General features: G+C 35.9%; 1 protein-coding gene across 5 annotated transcripts in view; it reads left to right on the top strand.

Annotated features, from left to right (window-relative positions):
- Positions 1 to 25617, top strand: part of STAG2 (stromal antigen 2) — a 74430-nt gene extending 48813 nt beyond the window's left edge. For 2 of the 5 annotated variants that reach the window (XM_053955868.1, XM_053955869.1), the window contains exons 9-34: positions 181 to 254; positions 369 to 492; positions 1529 to 1627; positions 1724 to 1803; positions 2335 to 2442; positions 3284 to 3395; positions 3972 to 4089; positions 4827 to 4930; positions 5782 to 5874; positions 6060 to 6149; positions 7204 to 7407; positions 8955 to 9025; positions 9384 to 9471; positions 9575 to 9655; positions 11654 to 11746; positions 14128 to 14302; positions 14760 to 14899; positions 16017 to 16118; positions 17742 to 17890; positions 18422 to 18550; positions 18899 to 19104; positions 19504 to 19693; positions 19779 to 19892; positions 20672 to 20798; positions 21126 to 21203; positions 23701 to 25617. In XM_053955868.1, coding sequence (XP_053811843.1) covers positions 181 to 254; positions 369 to 492; positions 1529 to 1627; positions 1724 to 1803; positions 2335 to 2442; positions 3284 to 3395; positions 3972 to 4089; positions 4827 to 4930; positions 5782 to 5874; positions 6060 to 6149; positions 7204 to 7407; positions 8955 to 9025; positions 9384 to 9471; positions 9575 to 9655; positions 11654 to 11746; positions 14128 to 14302; positions 14760 to 14899; positions 16017 to 16118; positions 17742 to 17890; positions 18422 to 18550; positions 18899 to 19104; positions 19504 to 19693; positions 19779 to 19892; positions 20672 to 20798; positions 21126 to 21203; positions 23701 to 23724 — 2973 coding nt within the window. In that variant the 3' untranslated portion in view covers positions 23725 to 25617. Of the gene's footprint in view, positions 1 to 180; positions 255 to 368; positions 493 to 1528; positions 1628 to 1723; positions 1804 to 2334; positions 2443 to 3283; positions 3396 to 3971; positions 4090 to 4826; positions 4931 to 5781; positions 5875 to 6059; positions 6150 to 7203; positions 7408 to 8954; positions 9026 to 9383; positions 9472 to 9574; positions 9656 to 11653; positions 11747 to 14127; positions 14303 to 14759; positions 14900 to 16016; positions 16119 to 17741; positions 17891 to 18421; positions 18551 to 18898; positions 19105 to 19503; positions 19694 to 19778; positions 19893 to 20671; positions 20799 to 21125; positions 21204 to 21747; positions 22456 to 23700 lie in introns of those variants that run through there. The other 3 variants (XM_053955871.1, XM_053955870.1, XM_053955872.1) reach the window with 3 other exon arrangements.
- Positions 25618 to 26671: the final 1054 nt, after the last annotated feature.

Genomic DNA, 26671 nt, shown 5'->3' with positions numbered 1-26671 from the left:
TACGATTTCTTAAATAATAGCATATTGTACTGTGAAACAGATCTGTGAATATTTCTGAATCTGTGAAAGGATTTAATGGTCACATTTGTAAATGTTAATTTAGTTTGTCTAGCATCAGCACCATCTGATCTGTCTGTAAAAGTGCTGCTCACTGTTTATGTACTCTTTATGTTCTTTCAGCTTCAAGAAAATCAGGATGAAATAGAAAACATGATGAATGCAATATTTAAAGGTGTTTTTGTGCATAGATACCGGTAAGTTTCTCTCAGTGATGTGTAGCATCATTACTTTATTCTGCAAGCTGGGGGCAGGTTATTTATTTCTAATTATTCATCTGTTTGAACTTGCTGCCCCACTTCCCTCCACAGAGATGCAATTGCTGAAATAAGAGCCATCTGCATTGAGGAGATTGGAATATGGATGAAAATGTACAGTGATGCCTTCCTCAATGACAGCTACTTAAAATATGTGGGGTGGACTATGCATGACAAGGTAAACTGCACTGGGCAAGAGGAGCAGAACCAAGAAGCAGAACTCCTTGGTTTTGATTTTTGATCTTTCCAGACTAGATTTGGATCTCTTAACTCTTTGAATTGGTCATTGCTTTCCTTATCACTCAGAAGTACTGGCATTTCAAAATAACATATAAGCCAGACTTGAATGTTCTTAGAGAGTACATATAGATTTTTAAGAAACTGTTATTTGTAGGAAAATGGTCATTTATATTTATTTATTGCGGATGCAAACATAGTGCTTAACTACTTCAAATTAATGCATGTCATCACTATAGCCTGGCAGTACTCCTGTTTTGCCAAGTTACAAAACTCTAGGATTCTCATCTAGCTGTAAAAAGTATGGGGAAGGCCCCCTTTTGTGCTGTTTAGTGCCTCAAGCTGTTATTTACCAACTACCACCTAGAGACTGTTCTCTGCTTGGAGGGGTCAATCTAGTTTACAAACAGTCCCTGACTCATTATTGAGTCAGCACATTGCCTCAGTTCTTGCTTCAGAAACTTCAAGCTGTTGAATTTTAAGTGAAAGAAATGAGGGATGCTCAGTCTTGCTGTGCTGTTCATGGGCTTGGTGTAAAAACCCAATAACCTCTGACAGTGGGGTGAGGTCATCTGTACCTTAGAACACATTCTCTGCTGAAGCAGATCTTGTATTTCAAGAGGAATATTTCTCTTTTTTTCTACTTAGTAATTGTGACTGAACAAGGGTTGGTCATCAATGATAGAAATATATTGAGTGTTTAGAAAGAATGAAACAGGTGTATTGTGATTTATGGAGATGGTAACTGCAGTAAGACCTTGGGGAGGGTTTCATTAGTTTTTGTGGCTTCACTGCCTTGTTACAAACAAGGTCATATTCTTATGTTGTTAACATGATTATTGGTAGTGTATTGTGACAGCATTTAATCTTTGTTTTTGAATTAATCCCGACTTTATAAGAAACTTGTCTTATATGACATGAAGATCACATCTGTATCCTATACTTGACTTTTAATTCAGTTCTTAATTTTATTTTAGCAAGGAGAAGTAAGACTCAAATGCCTAACTGCTTTGCAAGGGCTTTACTATAATAAGGAGCTTAATTCCAAATTGGAACTCTTCACCAGTCGGTTCAAGGTTAGTGTTACTTCTTACTCGGAGTTGATACGATTTTTTTTAAAGTTGCATTACACTTCTTTCCTCTTCAAAAAAAAATTTTTTTTGTGTTCTTAGGATAGAATTGTGTCTATGACTCTTGACAAGGAATATGATGTTGCAGTCCAAGCAATAAAATTACTCACTCTTGTTTTACAGTAAGTACATGTATATTTCCTTATCTGACATACGAAAGTTTGGACTTAAGTGTTTCTCATCCTTGTGGGTGAGGCCAGCAGCATGACACTTCAAATAATCTGAATGTTATAGAAATGTCTGTGCATCTTACACCCAAAGAAAATGGAATTCCAAAAGTAATATGTCTAGAACAGTGTTACTACTTATCTCCCACAATTCAGTAGGTGTAAGGGCTAGGAACTTTGAATTCAGCCTCGTAGTTAAAAACTATTCTAGAATATTTGAAATGAAGAATATGGAGTATATTGAACATTACACAGTAGTTGAATTCTTGAGTATAAGCTTCTAGCAATAGCTCATACTTCATCAGTTTATTTTCTTCAGGAAGACTTGAGAACTAGGAATCTGGAGTTTTAGGATGATAAATGGAAGGAAAAGGTTTAGGTTCTCATTCATTTCCATCTCCCTCATTAGAGTTCATACTTTGTTGACTCAGCCTTTTTGGTTTTTTCTTTCTTTCTTTCTTTCCTTCTTCCCATCCCTACCCCTAGGAGTAGTGAAGAAGTTCTGACTGCAGAAGACTGTGAAAATGTCTACCACCTGGTTTATTCAGCTCATCGGCCAGTAGCAGTTGCCGCAGGGGAATTTCTTTATAAAAAGTAAGATGGAGAAATTACAGTTAACTTCTTGATCCTGTAGATATTTGTGCATTTGTGTGCATTAATATAATGATTCTTAGTAGATTTAATCAAGAAAATGAAAAAATTAATCAAAGTGGCCTTTTAAGAAAGGAGACAATGTAACATTACTGTATTTTCTAAACTGCTGTAGTTTTTCTAAATGGGAAACAAGCTTGGAAGGCTGCACTTTGAAAGCTTGTACCTTTCAGAGAATATAATAAAAATGTTCCTATGTCTTCTCCTTTCCCATTCTTCCTGTGAAACGCCTTAAAATGCTTAAGTAGTTTGGGGCCTAAAACTTGGGCTTACATAATGAGTGTTTTCCCATTTGTAGTTCCTCCCCTGTGCCTGCCTCCTCCCCATTGTCCCATATGACCATTTCATAAAATATTTTTCATTTAAAAAATCCACTAAAAATCCAGCATGTCAGGTGTGTAGGAGAACAAAATAGAGTTTCCACTTAATACTTTTCAGACCTCCAGCCAATATTTCTTAGCTGCTTTAAAGTCTCCTGTAGGGAGGTTTAGAAAATATCATTCGCTGAGGAGGAGCATAGACCTCAAGCACCTGTAATTATCACTGATGTTTGTAAAGCATTTTGTTATAATCATACATCCCACTGGAAACAGTCAGTGGCATATCAACTCAGCATATATGAAATTGTTGAAATGATACTTGTCCCAAATTACTTCCTTTCAAAGTAAAATATGGAGCGAAGCAACAAGGTATTTAGTGTGTAAAAACCCAATATCTTGATGTGAATTGACTGTGGTGAAGGTAATGAAGAGGAAACTTGTCAAGAAATCATTTTTTCTTTTAGGCTTTTCAGCCGCAGAGATGCTGAAGATGATGGAATACTGAAAAGGAGGGGAAGACAAAGTCCAAATGCTAATCTTGTGAAGACATTAGTGTTTTTCTTCTTGGAAAGTGAAGTAAGTTGGGTTTCAGGGATTTCCTTGTTTTTGTGGTGTGTGTGGATTTTTGTGGTCGTGGTTCTAATTTTTGTAATTTAAATTTTGTTGTTGTTTTTCTTTTCCCACTCATTGGTTAATAACCATGAATCTGTTTTGGTTTTCCTGTTGTTTGAGCAACCTGGGGGTCAAAAGACTGTTTTGTATGGTTGTGTTTATTTGAGGGATCTGTCAATACACAGTATTGAGACACTGTGAGTGCTACGCTGACAAACATGACAATGTACAAGGGTAGAGAAATTGTGATTTGATTTAAAAGGGGAGAGAGAAAACAGCAAAAAACCCCCACAATCCCTACCCACCTATCCCCCAAGTTCTGACAGATCTTGTAGCATTACTCCCTGTAGCAATTAGGCTGGATTAATCTTTTTAAGTTAATTGGGGAAGAAAATCTTCTGTTTAACCAGAGATCTTGCAAAACTTGCTCTGTATTTTTGCCATGGGCAGGAGCCAAGCACAAGAAATACTCTGTATTACAGTTCTGTAATAATCTTCTGATTAACTACTGATAAGATGCGTAATCTATTCTTATTTTAGTTGCATGAACATGCTGCTTATCTTGTGGACAGCATGTGGGACTGTGCAACAGACCTCTTGAAGGACTGGGAATGTATGAACAGTCTTCTGCTGGAGGAGCCTCTCAATGGAGAAGAACGTAAGAGATTTTTGTAGTTCTTTGTTTCTATTGCTGTGCAGTTTTTGTTAGGCTTGAAATAAGGAAAAAAAGATGTTTACATATATTTTCTATGTTTCCATGACTATAAGAAGTCACTAATACCAATTTTGAAAGGTGAGGAAGTACAGAAAGAGATCACCACCTGGTATGGAAGTGTTAAAGAAGAGCAATGGTTAGAAGAAAAGAGAAGGAATTAGCATGCAGTGTTGCTTTGATGTTCCACAAGTTCAGGCTACACTTTTGGCATAGAGAAACTAAGTTGCTTGTGAAACTGGTTAATTTATTGTTACAACTACCATATGGAAAAATACCATAATTTCTTTGATGACAGTAGACCCAAACAAAACCCCTGGTATAATTCTGTAATTCATAGGTCCTAGTGAATGGACCTCTGAAAAACAGAAAGGAAGTAAAATAATTATAAAACTTGGTGTTTGTTCCATCCTGTCCTGTGACCCATCCAGTAATATTCCCTCAGTTTTTCAGTATTTTCTGGTGTCATTTTATAAGGTACTTACTTTCTCTATCCCCTCTGTCATCCTCACCTCTGGAAATGAGCTGTTGGTCTACATGAGTGTCTTTTTGCCTTAAACAAAAAAGCCAAAAAAAAAAAAAAAAAAAAGCCCCCAAAACCCAAACAACAACCCCAACATATCATAATCCTTGTGGAAAATGAAAAATAAGTAGTGTGTTAACATCTCTTTCTTAAATTTCAGCTTTAACCGACAGACAGGAAAGTGCACTGATTGAAATCATGCTTTGTACAATTCGGCAAGCGGCTGAATGTCATCCTCCTGTGGGAAGAGGAACGGGGAAAAGGGTAGGAAGCAAAAAACCTACACATCTAGAGATGTGGGAATGGCTCTGTGGGGCCACTGTGGGAAGAAGGAAGAGACTGTAGGCTGTTGCTGCTGAAGGGACTGAGATGGGAGATTCAGCTTTGGTCTCCACGTCTGACTACCCTGGCTAGTTTGCTTTTTCTGGACTTGGGCATGTGCTTAGTACTGTTGAAACTATTACATTTGTTTGTACTATTAAAGATTATAAAAATTGATTTTGAAAACAGTATTGGTTTGAAGGGAGGAGTAGAATCAATGTTTGGGAAAAGCTAAAACTACTTTCAGTGTGAAAGAGCAACATGAGGGAAAGGAAGATAGACCACATAGACTCTTGAAAGAAGGCCAGTCCACCAGTTGGCTTTTCTGTGATTGTATGGAGTTTAGGCAGCCTCTTTTGTGGAGACATTAAGGAGTCTTCTTTCAAGACTGGTGCATGTTTTGGTTAGAAACCCATTTAAGAACAGGTTGAAAGCTTGTATCAAAATAGGACTGACAAATTAATTGAGTAAATATTGTTTAAAATTGTAAGCTGAAGGGGTTCCCATTCTTACATTGTCATTCCAGTCATGGTATTTTGTTGCAGGAAAGGTAAACCTTTTGTTCTAGGTTATCACTTATGTTTTCAAGGTAATCTTAATAGTATTAGGACTGACTTTGAATTGCATTTTTTGAATTCTGAATGTTGTTTTTTTCCTTTTTTAATTTCACACTTTCCTCCTGCTTTACACAGTGATTTTAGAGGTCCATGTACCTAATCATCTTTTCATTAATGATAATGAAACTTTGCACCAGAAATTTTAGCTGTAAAATTCTCACAATACCAATATTTTAGGTGCTGACAGCAAAGGAAAAGAAAACCCAATTGGATGACAGGACAAAAATTACTGAGCTTTTTGCGGTGGCACTTCCTCAGTTGCTAGCAAAGGTTGGTTAAATTCTATTTCTTGCTGATGGATGGTTGTTGAAATGTTTACAAGTATATTTCTGTAAGTAATACAGATACAGCTTGCCACTATTTTTTTTTCTTACTAATTTTATATTTACTTATTCTATAATGAATTATTGTCCAAGACTTTTTCAACTAAACTTTTTTCCTTGCCAATTTTACAGTATTCTGTAGATGCAGAAAAAGTCACCAACTTACTGCAGTTGCCACAGTACTTTGATTTGGAAATTTATACAACAGGGCGATTAGAAAAGGTACGGTAACATCCACACATTAACATAAAAGGAAAAGTCTCAGAATTTAGACTTTACCACTGGAATTTTGATTACCATTTTAGGAGTGTTTTTTTGTGTAAAGAAGATTTTATTTATTGTAACCCTTACTGATAGTGTGACTTCGATTTCAGAGTTGTGGCTGGCTGCTCCTCTTAGAGATACTGAAAATAAGGGTTTTATAAGGCGTGTCTGGCCAATTTTAACAGAAAATCTTCCAGTTAAATTAACTTAAATTGAGAACATTTATTGCTGGCTTATGGTCATATTTGTGAGAGCTGTCTGACAGATAAAGCTTGTAGAAACAGCTCAATAAGTTCTCTTTTTCTGTCACTGAAACTAGAAAACCACCATCATCATTGCATGAAAATCAGGAAGGATACCAGATCACAAATGATGTAGTTACTGCTCTCATTTTATCTGCTAGATGATAAAGTTAAAGCTGTTCTCATCTCTATTGTCTCCTTCTCAGATGTGCTATTCCATTGTGAAGGAAGTAGCTGGAAATCCTTAGAGTCAAAAAGTGATGAAATGTGTAGTTGACAGCGCAGCCAGCAGTGATCAAGCAGCAGTGAGCATCTCAGGTTGAGGGGAGGAATATATGAACAGCTGAAGTTGGCTTTAGTTGGTGGACAGTAGAGTGTTATGAAACTAAAACTTCAGTTATACAGCTTTTAAGGCACACATAAACATGCATAGATGTTTGTGAGTGGGAGGTAAATACTTCTATGTTGTTCAGTTGTCATTGCAAATTCAAGTGTTAGATAAGACCATACCAATAACAGCAAATTTTTAATCACTTCTGTGATTTGGTCTTTGACAAGCTCCAACTTAATTTTTGATAAATAGACTTAATTTCTCAGAAGCTTCACTGATTTTCTAGAAGGTGTTTGTGTTCTGTATCATAGTTACAAAAGTAATAAACAGAATTTACCTTTTAAAATTCTTTAAGGTTTATTAAGATGTGTATATATATTTGCATATATATATGAAAATAAAAACACATCTTTTCTTCTTTGGTTCTTCTTCCTTGTAGCATTTGGATGCCTTACTGCGACAAATTCGGGATATTGTGGAGAAGCACACAGATATAGATGTTTTGGAAGCCTGTTCAAAAACCTACCATGCTCTCTGTAATGAAGAATTCACAATCTTTAACAGGGTTGACATTGCAAGAAGTCAGTTAATAGATGAATTGGCAGACAAGTTTAATCGACTTCTTGAGGACTTCCTGCAAGAGGTATTTTAATGTGCAAGATCACCTTTTCCTACCCTTGTAAATATTTTCAGTATTTTTTCTGTCTTTCTCTGCAAGTCAGAGCTAGGGATGAGAGCTTCCTTCTGGTTTTCAAAACTCTTAAGTCAAGTGTAATAATACAACAGTGTCGCTGCTGTGATAGTGTGAACAGACTGTTCTTTTAGTGAGTCTTTAATTTTGGTCTCCTTTTGACAAGAGTCCTTTGGGAATTTGAGATAAGTTTCAGATAAACAATTAAATACATAAACTTTTTTACTCTTAGTTTTTGAGGCTTACATTTTTGAGTAATATTGTAATTCCCCTAGGATTCTCCTCAGATGTACTACTGTAGCTAGTCTTGCCTGTGGTTGCATGTTGCTGTTGTTAAATATCAAAATCTCTAGAAAACACTCCCCCTCCCTTCCTGAATGCAAGCAGATGCTGTTACTGGATCAAAAATAACTTTGTTCCCACACTGTGTTGATCTGAGAAGTGAGAATCTTCTGATAGAGTATTTAACTTCACTATGTGGGATCTCTTGACATTCAGACAAAATTTGTTTCTCCTTTTCATCTGTGGTGAGGAGCATAGAAAGTGTCTTTTTGACAGCTTCATTCTTAACATTTCTTAGATGCATGTAGTTTATCAAGCTCTCCTTTTTTTCTCTTGCTTTTTGTTCTGAACTAGAGTTCCACTCTAGAAATCCTAAACAAGAAATGTGCCCATTTGTTTCCCGTTGTGATGTAAAGAAAGAATGAGAGGTAAAGCAAGGAAATGAGATGTCAGAAGTTGGCTTGAAGGAAAATGGCAAATACTCTGGTGGAAGTGTTGAAATCCTTAGTTCTTTGATAGGTTGTGCAACTACAGAATAGTAAAACTTCCATTATCTCTGCTAGACTAAGGACGAGTTTCTTGACCTCAGATAGTTTGTCTTATGTACAAAGAGATACTTTTTTGACCTTTTCATTTTTACTCTTTTTTCACTAAATGCAAGTTTGTCAGAACTTATGGGAAGATTACAACAAACCAGTTACCTTACCTCACTCAAAGACTTTTTTCTGTGATTAAAGTAAGACTGAAGTACTGACCTGTGGCCCATCTAGTCCAGTGTCTTTTGTCTGACAGTGGCCTCTGCTGGATTCTTCAGAGAAAATAGAAGCACCTACATTATACATTGTATTTTGCTAGCCTAGGCTTTTTCTGTTTTTTCTTCCTTCTCCTTCCTTCCACCCCCCTCCCCCTCTCCCTTCTTCAGCCGCTATTTTATAGAATCCTGGAATTGTCTAGGTTGGAAAAGACATTTGACATCATTGACTCCATCTCTAGATATGAACTGCTGGCTGCCCTATCTCTCTAACTCTTCTGAAAGCATGTGTGACATGATAAATCATTTAGAATCAGGTCTGCACCCTCTCCTGCCCCCCAGTTTGGGGGTGTGTGTGTTCAGTTTTATGAAGTTCCCCAGTTCACGTAGACTACACTGCTTGAGATATCTCACGATATGATTATTAAATACTGCTGAGATATCTCACTGTATGATTATTAAATAGGGGGAGGAACCTGATGAAGATGATGCATATCAAGTCTTGTCAACACTGAAGAGAATCACTGCTTTTCACAAGTAAGTTGGCTTCTGCACCTGTCTGTCAGGGTTTGTTGTGAGGGGAATTCTTTGTTTTTAATTCAGCATCAGGGTTTGTGGTGAGCAGGTTGTTTGTTTTTAATATGATGCATCTTACTTTTTAATGCAATTTCATGGGATTGTTTTGGGTTTTTAAAATTACTTTTTGTGTGTACGTTGGTTTGGGTGGGGAAGTATTCAGTGGCTGGGTTTTTACAACACTAATTTAAAAAAATTAATTAATTAATTATTCAATTAATTATTTTTGACCAGTTAAGCTTTTAGTAGTTGTTAACCTCAAATTGCAGAAAAAGTATTAGTTAAATAATACTTTTTGCTTCATTTCTAATGCTTCCAGTGCTCATGACCTATCAAGATGGGACTTGTTTGGCTGCAACTACAAGCTATTGAAAACTGGCATTGAAAATGGAGACATGCCAGAACAGGTCAGTAGTTAAAATGTGTTCTTTAGACACAACAACAAATAGCTTTTGTTGCTGTCTTTTATTGGTCTTTGTCACCTAATGTTTTTTTTCCTTTTGATTTCAGATTGTTATTCATGCACTGCAGTGTACTCATTATGTAATTCTTTGGCAGCTAGCAAAAGTTACTGAAAGCAGTTCCACAAAGGTATGCCCTTTTCCAGTTGTATTAGTAAATAAACATTTGTACATAGCTACAGTGTCATCAAGTGGGAAGTGTGATGGAATTAATTAAAACGAGGAATTTTCTTTATATTGGTACCAACCTAATCCTGCTTTTTTAATAAGTTCTTCTGAATTAATAGTTTTAGTAGTCACATTCTTTACTTTTACAGACCTAGTAAACTATTAAACTACCTTTAATTGTTTTTATTATTTAAATGTCAGTATTATGTTTAATTTGACTGAATTTTAAAGTAATAGTAAATAAACATGATACCTATCAGCCACAGTAACCAATGCCAAGAAGGGGTAGAATGGAAGTCTTACTACTCTCAGGTAGTGGGTTTGTATTTGTTTGGAAACCTTGAGGTATCACTGACAAGTTGGTGAGATCTGAGAATTTGTGCTATCATAGTATTCTTATTGCTCAATATGTCACAATCCTACTTTACCCTTCATCAGTCTTTTAAATCTATTGTTAAATAAAGATGTGAAAAGATTAAGTTAAATTTCAAATGTTTTCAGGGAATGGTGAGAGGCCCTGTTCTGGTTCTGTGTGTAGTAATCTTGAAGGGCAAAGCTCTGGCAAATGTCATCTTTCCAATTTCACTTCTTGAAAAATCTTAGAGAAAGGATTAAGGTTTCCTGTATCCAGCATTGCTTGAAGAGGTTGATTAGGTGGTTCACTGTGTGAACTGCCAAATATAAAAAGGCTTTTTTCAAAGGCCTAACTAGTTTAGAATGGAGTTTCTAAGTGCTGAAACATTTTAATGATTTCTCTAGATAAAATTAGAAAATGTAATCCCTGTAACCAAACATACTTTTTCTGCAGTTCCTGTAAGAAGACTGTGTTTTTACTGGAAATCTGTGCTGGAGTTGCACTTCATTATTGGAGTTTCTTTTCACACACCTTTCTTTATGTCAGAGTAGAGACAAGTAAATTCTTCAGGTTTTTTAAACAGTTTGATTATCATGCCTATAATTAATACAAGGAAAAAAAAAAGTTGTATATGACTGTCACAATCTACTAGGGAGAAAACAAAGGGAACTCATGACATTAATAGTGTATGAATAACTAATAACCCATTATTGCAATACTCTCATTTTAATGTGAGGATATACACATTTTTCCTTTTTTTTTTTTTTTAATTTTATTTTTTTTTTTATTTTAGGATGTGGTAGTTTGAGCTTCTGGTAGATGCAGGAGTGGAAAATCGTGCTATGTAACTTGTACTAATGATCTTGTAACACAGAACACCTGTATCAGATTATGATGGTTTTCCCCTATCTGTTGAGACTTCTTTAGTCCAGTGAATAATTATAATCTGAAGGTGTTATAGAGGAATATGAACTTGACCACTGGCTGGTTAGTTTACCCATCTGTGTTTTAATGGCTTTTAGCATTTCCAGCCCCAAATACCTGATAAGAAGTGGCTGCACAGATTGTTGAGAGCTGCGTAGGTGTCTGAAGGCTTTGGAGGTTTTGTTACCTTATTCCGTAAAGGGTAAACAGAAATCTTGAGGTTTTTGTAACTATGATTAAAGCTTTATCACAATCCTAATGGCAGAAGATGAGCTAAATACTGACAAGTTAGTTTAGAAATTAAGATTAACCTAGCTGTTTTGCAGCAAAAATGTAATTTATAATACTTTAGCAGGAATAAAAAGAACCTAATGGAAAAGTGGTCCCTTATTGAGGCTATTTTCTGCTCCTTCGTAACAGGTTTTTTTGTTACTACTTTTTTTATAAAATAAGATTATTTTCATTCCAACTGCCATCTCTTCTGTGCTACACAGAATGACAAAATTAAGGAAATTGCTACTTGCTAATTTTATTTGTAACAGTGATTTTTAAAAAATAATGTAGTGGGATTGAATGTTACCACTAAGGTCTGTGGTGGAATGCTCTGTGAAAGTGAATGCACTGTATGGGACTATAAAATTGAAAAAGCAAAACTGTTACATGAAATCATTCTCTTTAAAGGAGGATCTTCTACGTCTGAAGAAGCAGATGAGAGTGTTCTGTCAAATCTGTCAACACTACCTGACCAATGTAAATACTGCTGTTAAGGAACAGGTTAGTGGCTGTTGTTACTTGGAGTCTTCTAATACTGTACTCTTCACGCAGCTGAAAAGTTCTTCTTGCTAATATTTTTGGCACTTATGTGGGAACATGATGCCCTGAATGTTCAGGCTGAGTGCCCTTTGAGTGTCAGTGCACATGGTACTTTGTATGCTTGTCCTCCTTATGTCCATAGGATTTCAGAATCCGTTTTAACATGATTCTTTCAAGTAATTTTAGGCAGCATAATGTTTTATGCAAATGAGCTTTTTGTTACTTTAAGTAATGACTCTGCAGGTGCACTGTAGAAGCCTCTGGGTGTAAGCTGAGTGAGAGAGTTCCATTTCAAACCTTTTCCTTACCATGTGCTAATGACCCACATCTCCTGTGGAGCTGTGGATTCATAGCCTCAAAACTGGCTAAGGATGGCAATTTAAAAGGATTTTGTTTGGTTTTGTCTTTGAATGCATGCAGGTGCAGCTTTCCTTCTCTTCCTTCTCCATGTTGCTTTATAACACAATATATTCCTCAGTTTTTCAAAGTCCTAAGAATTTGGGGATCTCAAAATCAGGAGGAAAAAAATCACTACTAAAGATGATTGTGTATATGTTTATACATGCACAAAATATTCACTGTAACCTAGGAGAGTTTATTGTTGGGAAATGGGAATTTTTTTGGAGTCACCTTTAGGAACATTCTCACACTGCTCTGTTGGTAATAGTGTTGTTCAGAGATGCTGTAGCAAATGCTTGGAAGCCTCAGCAATGATACGCTGCTTGGAAAAGATGTGAGCAGTTTTATAGTTAGTCCCTCATACAGTTGCCCTTCGTGGGAAGAGTTTTAGCTGGAACTAAGTTCTTAAATGTTTCAGACATTAAAAATGCAGATATTGAGCTTGAGTAAGTAATGCATGACATTTCAGACAGGAGACAGAAGTCCTGACGTTTTTGAAATGCTGGCATGAAGGTTTTGGGGGTCATCCTTAGTTTTTGCTTCTGTTTCAAAAAGAATTGAGACATTGGGAAACTCTTGTCCTGAGAATAACAGAGTTAAAAAAAAAAAATGATTTGTAGGGGCTGAGTCTCTTCAATCTGTGGGCAAATAGTTCCTTGACCAGGACACTCATAGGATTTTGAGGTTCCAGTGAAGAGCACAGGTTACTGATAGCAGAATTAGTTCTAAGTAAATGCCTTTAACAGTCTTTAAAATGCTAAAATGAAAGAAAATTAAGTATGTCTCTACAAGGATAGGACCAGATTATCTTCTAGGTATACTGTTTAATTAAAGACATAGAAAGCCAGGAGCCTTTTTGCTGCTGAAGATAATAATAACCTGGTTAAAGTGGAAAATCTGGTCCACTGAGTTGCAGAATTGCAGCTTTTGAAACTCTTGCCAGAATAAGAGTATTCCTGGAGCTTAATAGGCGTGTTCTATGTCAAAGAGCTATCTAGTGTAATAGTCACAAGGTATAGGGTGTGAAAGTGCTAGTAACAAAAATTACTGAAGCTCTGAGTAGGTCTCTCTAAGAGGCTTCATGAGTCTGAGACTCTGGTGAACGCTCTAGAAACTAGAGCTGCCTAGTTACACAGGGTACCTGTCATATAGGTTACAATGTTCCACTTGGTGTGGGTTCCACTTCCTTTCTCTAATCTCATGAAAGGACACAAGGGACTTCAGAGGAGCACATGTATTTTTTGTGACCAGGAATTAGTAATGTTCACTTTGAGGAGTTAGAGAGCAGACCGGTTCATGGAAGTACTTGGGAGATTAGAGCCAAAGAGAAGGTGCAGCACTAAGCAGCTTGTTGCCTTGGTCTGCTGGTTTGAAGAATGTCAGTCTCTGTGTCAGGTACTAAGAAATTTGAACCTTCTGGGGCAGTGGAGTACAGACATTTAAATCTGATACCAGATGTACAAGTTAGCCAGCAGAAGAAAAAGTTGGTTGCACTTTTGCATTTTTGGACATTAGGATTTAAAGGGATTGAATAATCTCAGCTGTTATATGTTAAACACATGTGATTGAAACAATTTTAAGAAAAGACAGCGAAAAGGAGATTGTACTATGGTCAGAATCCACAAAGTTCTCTAATGACCTAATGTAGTATCCGTCACGAACAATTTGGGAGTTTCAGGCTTCTCATTATTTAATCTTGCAATATTTTCATATTTAGTTTGGCACATCTGGGCAATATTTTTATTTGGAGACCCAGTCTTGATACAAGAACGTGCTGTATGAAGCTATGCACATTTTGACTTCAGTTGGCCTTTGTAGTTATGTAGGACTTTAGTTGTCTATGTACACTGATGAGATCTTGAGTATTTTGTCAAGTGCAAATACATGATTCTAAACAAAATCCACTTTCCAAGCAAGTATTTATTAAGGTTTCTTTTTAACAGGCTTTCACAATTCTGTGTGATGTGTTGATGATCTTCAGCCATCAGATTATGACAGGAGGACGTGACATGTTGGAGCCACTTGTTTACACTCCTGATTCTTCCTTGCAATCTGAACTACTCAGTTTTATTTTAGATCATGTCTTCATTGATCAGGATGATGATAATAATAGTGCAGGTTTGTACAAAACTTAAATTTCCTTTTTATTTTTTTTTCCTAACTAATATCTTTGTTTCCTTGTGCATTTCTGGGTTTTTGTGGTGATGGTGGTATTTCGTTGTTGGGTTGTTTCTTGTTTGCCCGGTTGTTTTTTTTGTTTTAATTTTGTTTTGTCATTGAGAGGTGTGCATGTACACAGAGGTAGGTGTGGCTTTTAAATGTCAGCAGCTGATTAAAGGATTTTCTGTATTGGGAACACGTAGGATAATTGCAATAAAGGTTTGGTTTAATAGGCTCAAATATTTATCTCTGTATCAGGCTAACAGACATGTCAGTAGATAGTGAAGTGCATTGCCATCAGAACTGAGATCTGATTTTCTGAATCATGACCACTAGCCCATATCAGTTTTATATATAAATGTTTAAACATGGAGTCTTTAAACCTGACAATTTTCCTGTTTTGAACTCTTTCTAGATGGACAGCAGGATGATGAAGCCAGCAAAATTGAAGCGTTGCACAAAAGAAGAAACCTGCTTGCAGCTTTCTGCAAGCTCATTGTATATACTGTGGTGGAAATGAACACAGCCGCAGACATTTTCAAGCAATATATGAAGGTAAATTTGAAACTTAGTTGTGGTACTTCATAAAACTACTAGAATATAGTAGTTGCGGGATTTTTTAACTATTACTTATTTTTACCTTACAAGATTACTGGTTCAAAATGTGAAGAATTCAAAACTCCAGAGTTGTAGACCCTTTTTTGTATGTAGAGAGAAAAATTACTGAGATGAGTTTTCCAGTTCCAGTGTTGTGTGGGTGGTGGGGACCAAGGAGGGAAACTAATTATTTTAATGTTGTTTCTACTAGTTTTATTTTCTTACTCTGATTGATGGTATATTTTTAATTCACTTACTGGTTTAGTAGGCCTTTTGAGAATGTTCTTCCCAGGATCAGCTCCATGATGTCTAGTCTCATCCAATAATTTAAGTTTAAACTTTGTAGAAGAGAAGTAAAATTTGAGTCCCTCTCCCCATTATCTTTGTATCTGTTCCAATCTTACTTAAATATAAAAACCTCTCCTGGCTCATGGGATTCACAGCTGCAATTAATATGAGTTCTCATTTTGTGACCATAATAAAGCTTTGCTCCTTGGTGATTACCCTAAAAACTTAAAATTTCGCCAGCCTGCTTTTATCTGTCTTGAGTGCCCTACATATATTTTGATTCTCTAAATAACTAATTGGGTCTTTCTTAAACCTGAAATACTTAAAAAAAAACTGAACAGACAGCTGTCTTTGTTGGACAAATTATGCCTATGATGCTGTCTGTAAATGCATTCTTTCAGCAAAGAAAATAAAACTCCCCACCAGAGTTACAAGAGTTAGTAAAAAGATTAGATTCTAATCTTGTACCCTGAAGGGGTGAATGCGTGTCATTAACAAATATGTCATGGCCTTGAAGATAAATAGGTCATTCTGACTCTAAAGTAATACTCACTGCAAGAATGAAAAGTTGGTTTGTTCTTTTTGCATTTAGGGTTTTTTTCAATTATTATTCTGGAGGTGATTTAGGGTGTAATTTTGGTGTAGTCATGAACATGTTGGGTTTTTTCCTTTAGATAATGTTTGACTTTTCTTTCTAAAACAGCATATCCTAGGATTTTGTTTTCAGAAGAATTCAGTAGTTGCAATGTTTTCAACTGACAGTTAACTTTTTTTTTGTTTTTCCTAGTATTACAATGACTATGGTGATATTATTAAAGAAACTATGAGTAAAACAAGACAGATAGACAAAATCCAGTGTGCTAAAACACTTATTCTTAGTTTGCAGCAGGTAAGAGTTTACAATATTTTTATGCATGAAATTCCATACTGTGGATGATGTTCTGTTGTTTAATAACTAGTTTGAGATATTGATGGTGAAATTTTTATGGGCAGTAGGCATAAATAGGTCTAAACTGAAACACATTTTCTGCAACTATGGGAAAAACTGCCAGAAGTCTTCCTATATTTACCAAATATTGTACCACAAAAAATGTAGGAGAGGTCAATAAATACAAAATGAACGTAACTATGAAACCTTCATAACTCTAAAACAATAGTTTAAGTAAAGTATTCAGATATATGTTGTGAAATGGCCAGTTTACTTGTTTGTGAACAGATAAATACTTCCTGCCTGTGTGGTAGGGGGTTGGGGGTTTTGTTCTGCTTTTGGGGTGTTGTTTTGGTTTTGGGGTTTTTAAACTATTCTGAGAATTAATTTGAAGCTTTAGTAATTTCTTCATGTTTAGTAGAGACTTCACACATTTGACAATAAAACATACTTTAATGCTCTCTTCAGTAAAGTTTGTTTGTGTGGAAACCTGATGAATTCAGTTAAAGTTAGCATTTGATTCATCCACTCACATAAACCATCTGCATGGATTTTATTCACAGGCTCAGAACAGTAGACACATATATCTCCAAAACACTGTAATCCAGCATAGATCACTGCTATCCATGAAAGGAAAATCTACCCAAATATATTTTCTCTATCCCTGGTTGTTGACTAAAGGTTATAAAGCTACATAGTGAATATAGATCTGGATATTAAGCCTGGTGGAAGCCAAATGGAAATAGTCCTTATTAAAGTAAGGACTGGTTTATCAGTATGGATATTGCCAAAACAAGGGAGGATGAGGCCTTTCCTTTTAATAGCAGCATGACTCTTAATTAGCTGGTGGAACTGCAGTGTAAAATATGTAACTAATGACTCTTTGTTTCATTCTTTGTGATATAAAAGAGTGAAGAGTGTGTTAGACAAAATTTTAAAAAATAGAAAAATTTATTATTGAAATGAATTATAGTCTCAGTAGGATGAGAAAAGGATTGATCAAAGAAAAGACTGTAAAGTTCAGAGTATTTGGCTTTGACAACTATTGATGACTACTTAAAAATCTCATAATCGGTGACAGAATGTCTGGTGACTTTGGCAATTTCCTGAACACATTTCCATTTTAGAGTTTCTTCTTTATACCTGTATTTTGAGAAGAAAAAAAAAGAATTGGAAACTAGTAGTTTGACAATGTTTTATAGTAAAGACCAGGTGAGGATCACCCCATTTATTTCTTCTCTGTTAGTGTATGTATTTAGGGAATCCTACTAATTCTTTGTATTCTCAACTTTAGAACACCTGATTTAGTGAAGCACTGAAATCTGTCATCCAGTATTTCTGCAGTTTGATGAGGGCTTGGACAGTGCATTTCAGAGTTTATCTCTGGGGTGCAGACTCTTCAAGAGTAGCTTTGACTTCGCTGTCCAAAACATCCATGTTTGTCTCTTGGTGTTGTCAGATTAGGAGTGGGGGGGAAAAAGCTGTGAAACATACTTTTAAACTGAAACTTATCTCTGTGTATATTGGTCCAAAGTTTGGCATAATCTTTTAATACATTATAATGTTCCTTTTTATTCCATGCAGCTCTTCAATGAAATGATTCAAGAAAATGGTTATAATTTTGACAGATCGTCACCAACATTCAGTGGTATAAAGGAGCTTGCTCGACGTTTTGCTTTAACATTTGGATTGGATCAGTTGAAAACAAGAGAAGCTATTGCTATGTTACACAAGTAATTGCGTGCTTTGTATTACTTCCATTTTTGTAAACACTTCTTGACTAACATAAGATAGTATTAACAAACTAATTTTCAAAGACTAAGAAGATTTAAGTGCATCAGCCCTAGAGATGATATAGCCCATATATTAATTAGGAGATGACTGCAGTTTTGTCTCTGAATATATCTAAATGTTTAATATTGTTGGTGTTCTCCAGCATCATTGTATAAGCGTGTAAATGATAACAGCGTTGATGCTATAATGAAAAAGCCTGTTTAATGTCTGGTCCGTAACAATAAGAACAGATCCACTTCATTGTCAGTGGTGGGCATGTTGGCCTCATACAGAAAACCTGCAATGCAAGGTAGAAATTTCGTGACAGAAAGTGTGTCCAGATTCAAGTGTTCACTTTTTTTTTTGCTGGAATACGGAAACATCAAATTATTGCTTTCTTGACATAAGGAAAGGGGTTTGGTTTTGGTAGCTCACAGTGCTTTGAACTTCTGTTTGTTCTTTTTCTGATGTAAATTTTTATTTGTTCTTAGAGATGGCATAGAATTTGCTTTTAAGGAGCCTAATCCACAAGGTGAGAGCCACCCACCGTTAAATTTGGCATTTCTCGATATTCTCAGTGAGTTCTCCTCAAAACTTCTCAGACAAGACAAAAGAACAGTGTAAGTATTTTTTTAATATTTGTAGTATTTGTAATGATAACCACAAAAGACATACATCAGAATAAATATTTGTGTATTGTATTCATCTAAAGTGGAATCTTTGACACATCAAGGTATGTTTACACTAATGTAGTCAAGTATACTCACAGAAGGTAAATCGTATTTATTGTCGTTATTTTTCTTTTTATGGTGGATAAACAGAAATTGTGTTCTGGATTTGCTGTTGTCAGGCCTTTGTGTTAACTGGATGAGAAACACGGGTTAATAATTTCAGTAGTTACTTATCTTGACACAGTAACATTTTGTTACAGATTTTTCGCATCTCTGTATTTCTTGTTTCATTTAAAGGTATGTTTACTTGGAGAAGTTCATGACCTTTCAGATGTCTCTACGAAGAGAAGATGTGTGGCTTCCTCTCATGTCCTACCGAAACTCTTTATTAGCCGGTGGGGATGATGATACCATGTCAGTGATTAGTGGAATCAGTAGTCGAGGCTCTACAGTGAGAAATAAGAAGACAAAGCCAGCAACAGGCAAGCGGAAAGTACCTGAAGGTAGAACTTCTCTCATCTTAAAATTTACTAGAATAGATATTCATATAAATTGCACATATTGTTCTGTATTTTTTAGTGTGACTATATTGGTATGCCTTAATGTATTTTTTCAGAACAGGTAACTTCTGATCACGTGTGTGTCTTAGTGGGAAAAGTATTCATTTGATTCACAAAAGGAAATAAGGGCACTCTACAGTGTTGAGTCATACAATAGAAAGGTAGAGAAATGCTCCAGCCAGTGATTATAAATGCAGGCTCTCTGAGGCACATGTAAGACTTTGTGGCAGAAAGTAAATCAGTTGATTCTCTGAATCACACATTTAATTTGTGTTTTAGCATTCGCTTTTAGACTAGTGTGAAAAGACACTTCACGGATGTTCTTCCTGTGTTTGCTTCCAGCTGAAGAAAGCAGCAGTAGTGACAGTATGTGGCTGAACAGGGAGCAGTCAATGCACACACCAGTCATGATGCAGACACCTCAGCTCACTTCCACGATAATGAGGGAGCCCAAGAGATTGCGACCCGACGAGAACTACATGGGTGTCTATCCTATGCAGCCCGAGCACCACCAACCGCCGCTCGACTACAAGTACGTACACGAGTAGGTCTGCTTTGTGTTAGTGTCCATACACAAACCCAGTACATGTTTAAAATAGAATAATGGTCTTTTTAAGCACGCAAGTAACGTGGATGTTGGCTCAAAGGCAACAGGAAGAAGCCGCGCGACAACAACAGGAGAGGGCAGCGATGAACTACGTCAAGCTGAGAAGCAACTTGCAACACGCCATGTGAGTGGAGTGAAATGCTCCTTCAGTGGGTCAGGGAGGGGAGGGTTTATGAATGCAGTGGTGGTAAAAGATACACCTTTTAAGAGGCTACATCTTCTAAGTTTATAAGTTCTCTGCATTCTTAAGGACAGTAAGGACAGTTCTGCAGTAAAAAAGTACATGTTGCAAACAAAAACCATGGGCATATGTACTGAGGAGCTTTACATCTTTCCCCTACTTTTGATTGTTTTAGTTCCATTGCTACATGTAACATAGTTTCAGTGGTGGCATTTTTTAAATACAGTGACACCAATTAGTATAATTAGAATGGCTCCTTAGTTTTCTCATAAGATTTGAGGTTTCGTGTAGAATTTATGAGGAAAGAGGATGAAGGACTGTGTTGGGAGTATTTGTAGCTGTTTTACACATCTATTTTATTTCAAAGGCATTCTTCCTGGCTTTATCATAAGGCAGAAACAATTTTTCTTTAGGTGGCAAAACTTAAGTTCTTTCTCACTTAGGCATAAATTAGGTGTGGAGTAGATCTGCTTACCAGGTCTCACACCCTCTCAGAATACCCATTTAGCAATGTACCACGGTTGTCTAAACTGACCTTTCTTAGTATCTTCTGGTTAAATACCAGCTTTCTTTAGTAGTAGTTATGCATCCATTTCATTACTTCATTTCTGTTTTATATAACGGAATTATCATTTGTTGGGAGTCCCTTACTGAGCGTTAGCATTTTAAATAGATAAAAGTTAACTTGATTTAGTGCTAAACAGTATTGCTTTTCATTTCAGTCGACGTGGCACAAGTCTAATGGAAGATGATGAAGAGCCAATTGTTGAAGATGTGATGATGTCATCAGAAGGGCGGATTGAGGATCTTAATGAAGGCATGGATTTTGACACCATGGACATAGACCTAGTAAGAAATTTACTTCTCTTTTAGTGGTCTTGGGATTTGTATTTCTGCTTTTAAAGTAAGATATTTGAATTAAATTTTCCTTCTAATAAAGCAAAAATCATTCTGGTTGCTTTCTGCACTGTTAAAGAGCTGTGCTGTTGTCTGTATACAAGAGCCATCTGCTCCAAATGCCATACAAAAAGCAAGAACGCTTCCTGTCGTAACGAATAACATTTATCCCTTGTGAATTCTTACCCCTTGAGAGTTCAGCTTCACTGACTACAGTGTAAAATCTTTGTTTTTCTGATGAAATTACACTTAACCTGTTTGTTTGTTTGCTTTCTAAAGCCACCGTCAAAGAACAGGAGAGAACGAACGGAACTAAAACCAGATTTCTTTGACCCCGCTTCAATCATGGATGAATCGGTAGGTTAACTTATTTAAGGGGAAAGTAATGTAAATCAGTCTTAAGGTTGCCATACTCTCTTACTTCAGATTTTAAATGGAAAGAATGCAATCTTCAGGTTGTCATTGTTAGCTTATTTTGACAGACTGGTACAGTAATTCAGCTCCATACGTTCTAGGATAGTCAGTGTTCCTTGCAAGTTTATGGGATTTTTGTTCTTAATGTCTATATATAGCTATGTAAAAATTAAAAGCCTATAATTCTGAGCAGAAAACACATTTGTTATGGAAAAGACTAGCAGAGGCTGATAAGCAAAGAGCATTAGAAAAATAAAGAAATGTGCATACACAGTATGAAAAGCAAGTTTCCTGTTGTGCTGAGCTTAGTTCAGTGACTCTGATGTCATTACCAAATGTCAGCATTAGATGGTTTGCATTTTGTGGGTTTTTTTTTTTTTTAATTGGCATATTTACTTTTGTGCATAAGTAAGATAATAGAGAAAATAAGAGATAATACAGATATCTGTTTATAGAGATGAGAGGTATTTTTTCTTTCCATATAAAGTTTTAGGTCCAAAACATCCGAAGTCTGTAGTTTCTGCTTGCAGTTGCCCTTTTATCCGACTTGATAAATCTGCAGTCTCTATTCTCTTTTAAAAATCTGCATGAGGGATTCCTTCTGTCTTGAACCACTTGTAAAGTATGCAGCCATTTTTGACCTTGGGTAGCTGGTACAAAATTACACTGGAAATAACAAGCTGCAGCAAGCCAGCAGAGGACAGTACAACAAGGCTTCCTGGGAATCTTGGACAGCTTGGTGGAATTTGGAAGATGGTTATGTATTTTTTTACAATATTGTTGCAGCGTGAACCTCTTCTTGTTTATGGCAGAAAGAAGTCCTAAATACTGTTTTAAATGCAAAACCATATATTTTGTACCAGTAGGACTTTGCTTTAGTAATAATGAATCAGTTAGGTTGTGCGTCTGGCTGTTGTGTGTTCTTTTCCTGAATTAACACCAAGAAAATAACTCGCCTGTTCTCTGACATTCTGTTTTACAATAGTTCTTCCCCTCCTCTTCTTGATTTTTCCTGGACTGATCTGTGAAGTACCAGTCACTTTTTAGTCTGCCAATGCTGAAACCTTGGCCTTCTCCAGGTCGCATTTAATGGATTTGAGAACCCTTTTAGCTTTCCCCTCTAACACTAGTTGGGGTGGCTCTGACAGGTGGAGCTTCTCCCCCGGCCCCGCGGGTGCAGTGCGCGGCAGCGGCCGCGCGGGGGCAGCCGCCGGCAGCGCAGCGAGCGCGGGGAGCGCCGGGCGGGGCCGGGGCTGCGCTGCGGCCGCTCCTGGACAGAGCCCCCGGCGGGACGGGCCAGGGGCTAACGCGGGCACACGGCAGCCAGAGCTCAGCCTGACAGCGTTCAGTGTAAAAAATCATTGCACAAAGGCAAACAGTTCTCAGAATAAAGTTAATTTGCTTAATTCATATAATTTATTTCACAGGTCCCTTATTCTTGGAGTTGTTGTGCTTGTTTTTAATAGGTGTAGACATAATAGAGCTGTTTAATTTATTCAGATGCACATGGTTTATGACTAGACTTCTAGTCGGATGTGCCCAGTTATTGCTGGCACCAGAGGCAGTTCTGTCTGTGTGCTCTGTTGTAGGAAGCACCCAAAGTGAATATAATTCAAAGAACAGTAAAAATTGGTTTGTAAACAGATAAATATGAACAGCAGTGTTAAGGTTCAGGAATATTTGGTCTGTTTTGGCTCTTGCTGATTTTATAAAGTCTTACAAAAGCTAGGACAGTCACAAAATCTGGATTTTCAGGGGTTTTTTTTGGCACGTCATTGGTCGTACATACTTCCATTGGCAGAGAAAGCTGTATGGCTTGTTCTCACGTGGGAAGTGGAAACTGACTCTTTGTTTCAGGAAGCTTTTTCTTTCCCTAGTCACACAATCTCCTGAAGTACAGTTGCTTGATTTTACCTGACGATTGTTTGATTTTTCACTGTCTTCCCGACAGAGTGAATACATTTCCTAGGAAATGTTAAATTGGTGTCCTGGTTGGCTGATGTGGGGTGGCCTGTGGTTTCTGTGATCACAGACACAGCAGCAGCCAGTGTCTGGAGTGTTTTGTCCCAGGTTTAGTTGCTGGTAACAACACATTTGATTTCAGGTTAGAGCCAATAGAATGTCAAAGAAGTCTGAGTTAGGCACCTAACTAAAAATTCTCTTGCAATTATTACCTAAAATAATTAAAACAAAGACTTTATTCCTACTGGATCTAGTTAATTTCAAGTGTGAGAAAAATATTTCTAATGAATGAGGAGCCCTTTTCATATTATTATCTAAATCAGAAGTGTGGTTTAATCTGGTTTGGAAGAAAAATAAACTTAATAATGCCTTAACATATCTTGAAGTGTCTTAATCTTAAATTATATACTAATTGCTTTGTTATTTGTTAAATGTGTATTAGACTACAAATTGACACCATTTCTAACTTTTTTTTTAGGTTCTTGGGGTGTCAATGTTTTAATACCAGAGCAGCAAATAAATCAGTGGTGAAGTCATTTTCTAAGTGGAAGAGGAAGTTTTTCAATACAAAATTGTGGTAGATACAGTGAAATTCTGAACAGATTTTTCTCTAAGGAGAATGACATGCTTTCAAGATCAAGTGCATTGAAGGGGCAGTTTTGTTTGCCTGAAAGAAAAAAAGAAATGTAAAGGACAAGTAAACAATTTGAGGATAAGCGACACTTTTTGTTGGGAAAAAAAATCAATATTTTATTTATGTGCTATCAGTTTATTTCTGGATCATAAGAAGTATTCCCTCTGAGTTTTAATCTTAACAGTCTGAGAGGTGTTTGGTACAGATTTGAGCCCCTCTCTACACATTTGCTGGCTATACTAAATAATCATGAGCTCTGCTGGATTGCTGTTCATGTCCATGAGCTGTAATAGTAGATGGATTGGTTTTCTCACAGTGTAGAACGAACCAGAAGAGTTGTCAGTATTTTCAATTAACTGCAAACTTCAGCAACAGAAGGTTTGTATCAATTAATCATGGAAAAAAAAATACATAAAACAGAATTTTAACAGCTTTTTAATCTAAAACACACTTTTTATTCCAAAAGCTTCATGTTAGCCTTCTCAGAAAGGTCCATAAGCTATAAGCTACCAGAACGTAACAGATTTCACTCTTGCTTGCCCATTACCAACCCTGAAAGTTTGCTTGTCCTTTAAGAAAAATGTAATGTTGTGAAATTCCTTCCAGTAGTGCCACTGTATTTTGTCTCCAAATAAAAGAAGCTTATTGTAGTATGTTTGCAGAAAAATTCTAAACAAAAATTATACAGCTTATTAGAGTGTGGGAATAGGGATCTAAATTTTAAATAAAATTATATATATATATAAATTGGTGCTGATTTTATAATTGCGCAGTTTGTTTAGTTTTTTCTTACTTTTAAATTCCAACTTAAAATTATGAGGTTTCAGAAATATATTGAAAGTTTAACAATGTTTAAAAATAGAAGAGCATGAGAATTCATGCTTTAAAAATGATTTTTAAATTTGTATTTTATATTGTTTTATCTATCTGTCTTTGCAAGCAGTCTTCAGGTTAAAGATACTTCTAACAGGTTACAGTACATTTCCTCTATATGTAAATTAGATTGGATAATAGAAACTCATAAACAACCCATAATATTCTTTGAAAGCTAAGCTTTAAATTTCATTTTGTGTCCATTCACAAATAAATTAAATTTGGTCTAAAACAGAAAGTGGATCTATGCCATTTTGACATTGACTCATTTTGCAAGGCTTAGGCAGCTAGACATCATTTTAAAGGAAATATTAACTTATATTACATATGTATATTTTTTGTCAGTTGTCTCTCAGTTCTTGAGCTATATTATTTTAATCATTCCATGCCTTAATACGCTTGCAATACAAGAATCTCCCCAAATGGGTGAATACAAAAAGGCTTCCTGTTTTTAGACTCAGAAATTAAACATTCGGCTGTGGTAGCCAAAAACCATAGATTATCTAAAGGATCATGATAAAATATAATTATTTTACTAGGTCATGGGGTAACAACAAAATGAAAACTAGATCTGCCTAACTCATTTTACATAAATAAATACTCTCATGTCTAAAAGTACTGCCTATATTGTTTTCCACACCACTGCATTTAATAGAACTGCTGAGAGGACTGTATATATGATTTTAAACTTAAGTTGATTTTTCTTACTCTTGAAGGAGTGTTTCTTTGTGAAAGCAGTTCTTACAGCTTTGTTTTCAACCAGCTAAAAATGTTTTATATATTTACCTTAACCTGTTGTCCTCCACATTCTATTGTCCTAATTGTACTGTTTTCTGATTTGTATTTATGTCTTGAGACAGTAACTTTTTGAATAAAAATAAACCTACAGTATGTTGTATGTTTGATCTTTTTAAATTGGGGTTATGGGAGGACAGTGAAGAAAGGGGTGTGAGTAATGCAAATGTTATGTTTATAGAAATCAAAATCTTTTTCCATGTCTTTTAAGTGTTTGTCTCAGAGTTGAGATAATGTATGAAAAACTGCACTGTTTTATATTTGTAATAAATTGTACAAGTTTTTAAAATGTGAATAAAGCACTAATTGGGTAATAATTTAAAGCAGAAAAGTTAATGCAATCATGATTGTTTTAAATATGCTTTAATTTGAGATAAACTTGTTAAAAGAATTAGTGTAAATACAGAGTGAGCTTTTGAAGAGGTTAGTACCTGCAAATAAAATTTTTAAAATTTGTATAGAACTTTTACATGCCAAGAAAGCAGTGGTTAATTATTTTTGCGTTACGTTTTTTAAAGGTGTATTGATAACCTTTCTGTTGGTTTCTTTATCCTAATAACTATTATCTGATTTTACTCAGAATGCTTTTGATTCTGACATTGGAGGTGCTGTACATAGTCCAATGGAAATATCATTAAATGTTTATGCTGCTTTCCATTCCATAAATTGATCATACACCTGCTAAGCATTTTGAGCTTAATTGGTCAGACAGCAAGGGAATGAGGGGAAAACCCTAAACATCCCCTCCCATTCCCCTCTCCTCAACTACTGAGCACCTCTAGCTGGGGCCTGGAAACTCCTTTCTGGCACAAGACTTTTTAAAGCAGTAATTTTAAGATCTTAGAGAGAGAACTTTTAATCCTTACTAATGTAACCTTAGGAGTTTTGGGTTGGTTTTCATTTTAGTTATTATTGCAAATGTTCATTATTCCTGTCTCTAAATCCTGCTGTAAGTTCAATAGTATCTTGTGGAAAATTGTTTTAGTAGGTTCTAAGTTTATAATGCAAGAAAAATACCTTCACTATACAATGTACAGTCTGTTCTAGTTAAACTGTTTTGGTACAAAAGCCTGTAAATTGAAGAAATTGGAGTTTTGAAGAGAGATATGATAAAAATGTAGAAAAAAGCAAACTATTCATAGAAAGT

The sequence above is a fragment of the Vidua chalybeata genome, chromosome 14, assembly GCF_026979565.1.
Source record: "Vidua chalybeata isolate OUT-0048 chromosome 14, bVidCha1 merged haplotype, whole genome shotgun sequence".
Taxonomy (NCBI): Eukaryota; Metazoa; Chordata; class Aves; order Passeriformes; family Viduidae; genus Vidua; species Vidua chalybeata.
Note: the sequence above shows the minus strand (reverse complement) of the source record. Positions and strands in the feature narration are given on the sequence as shown.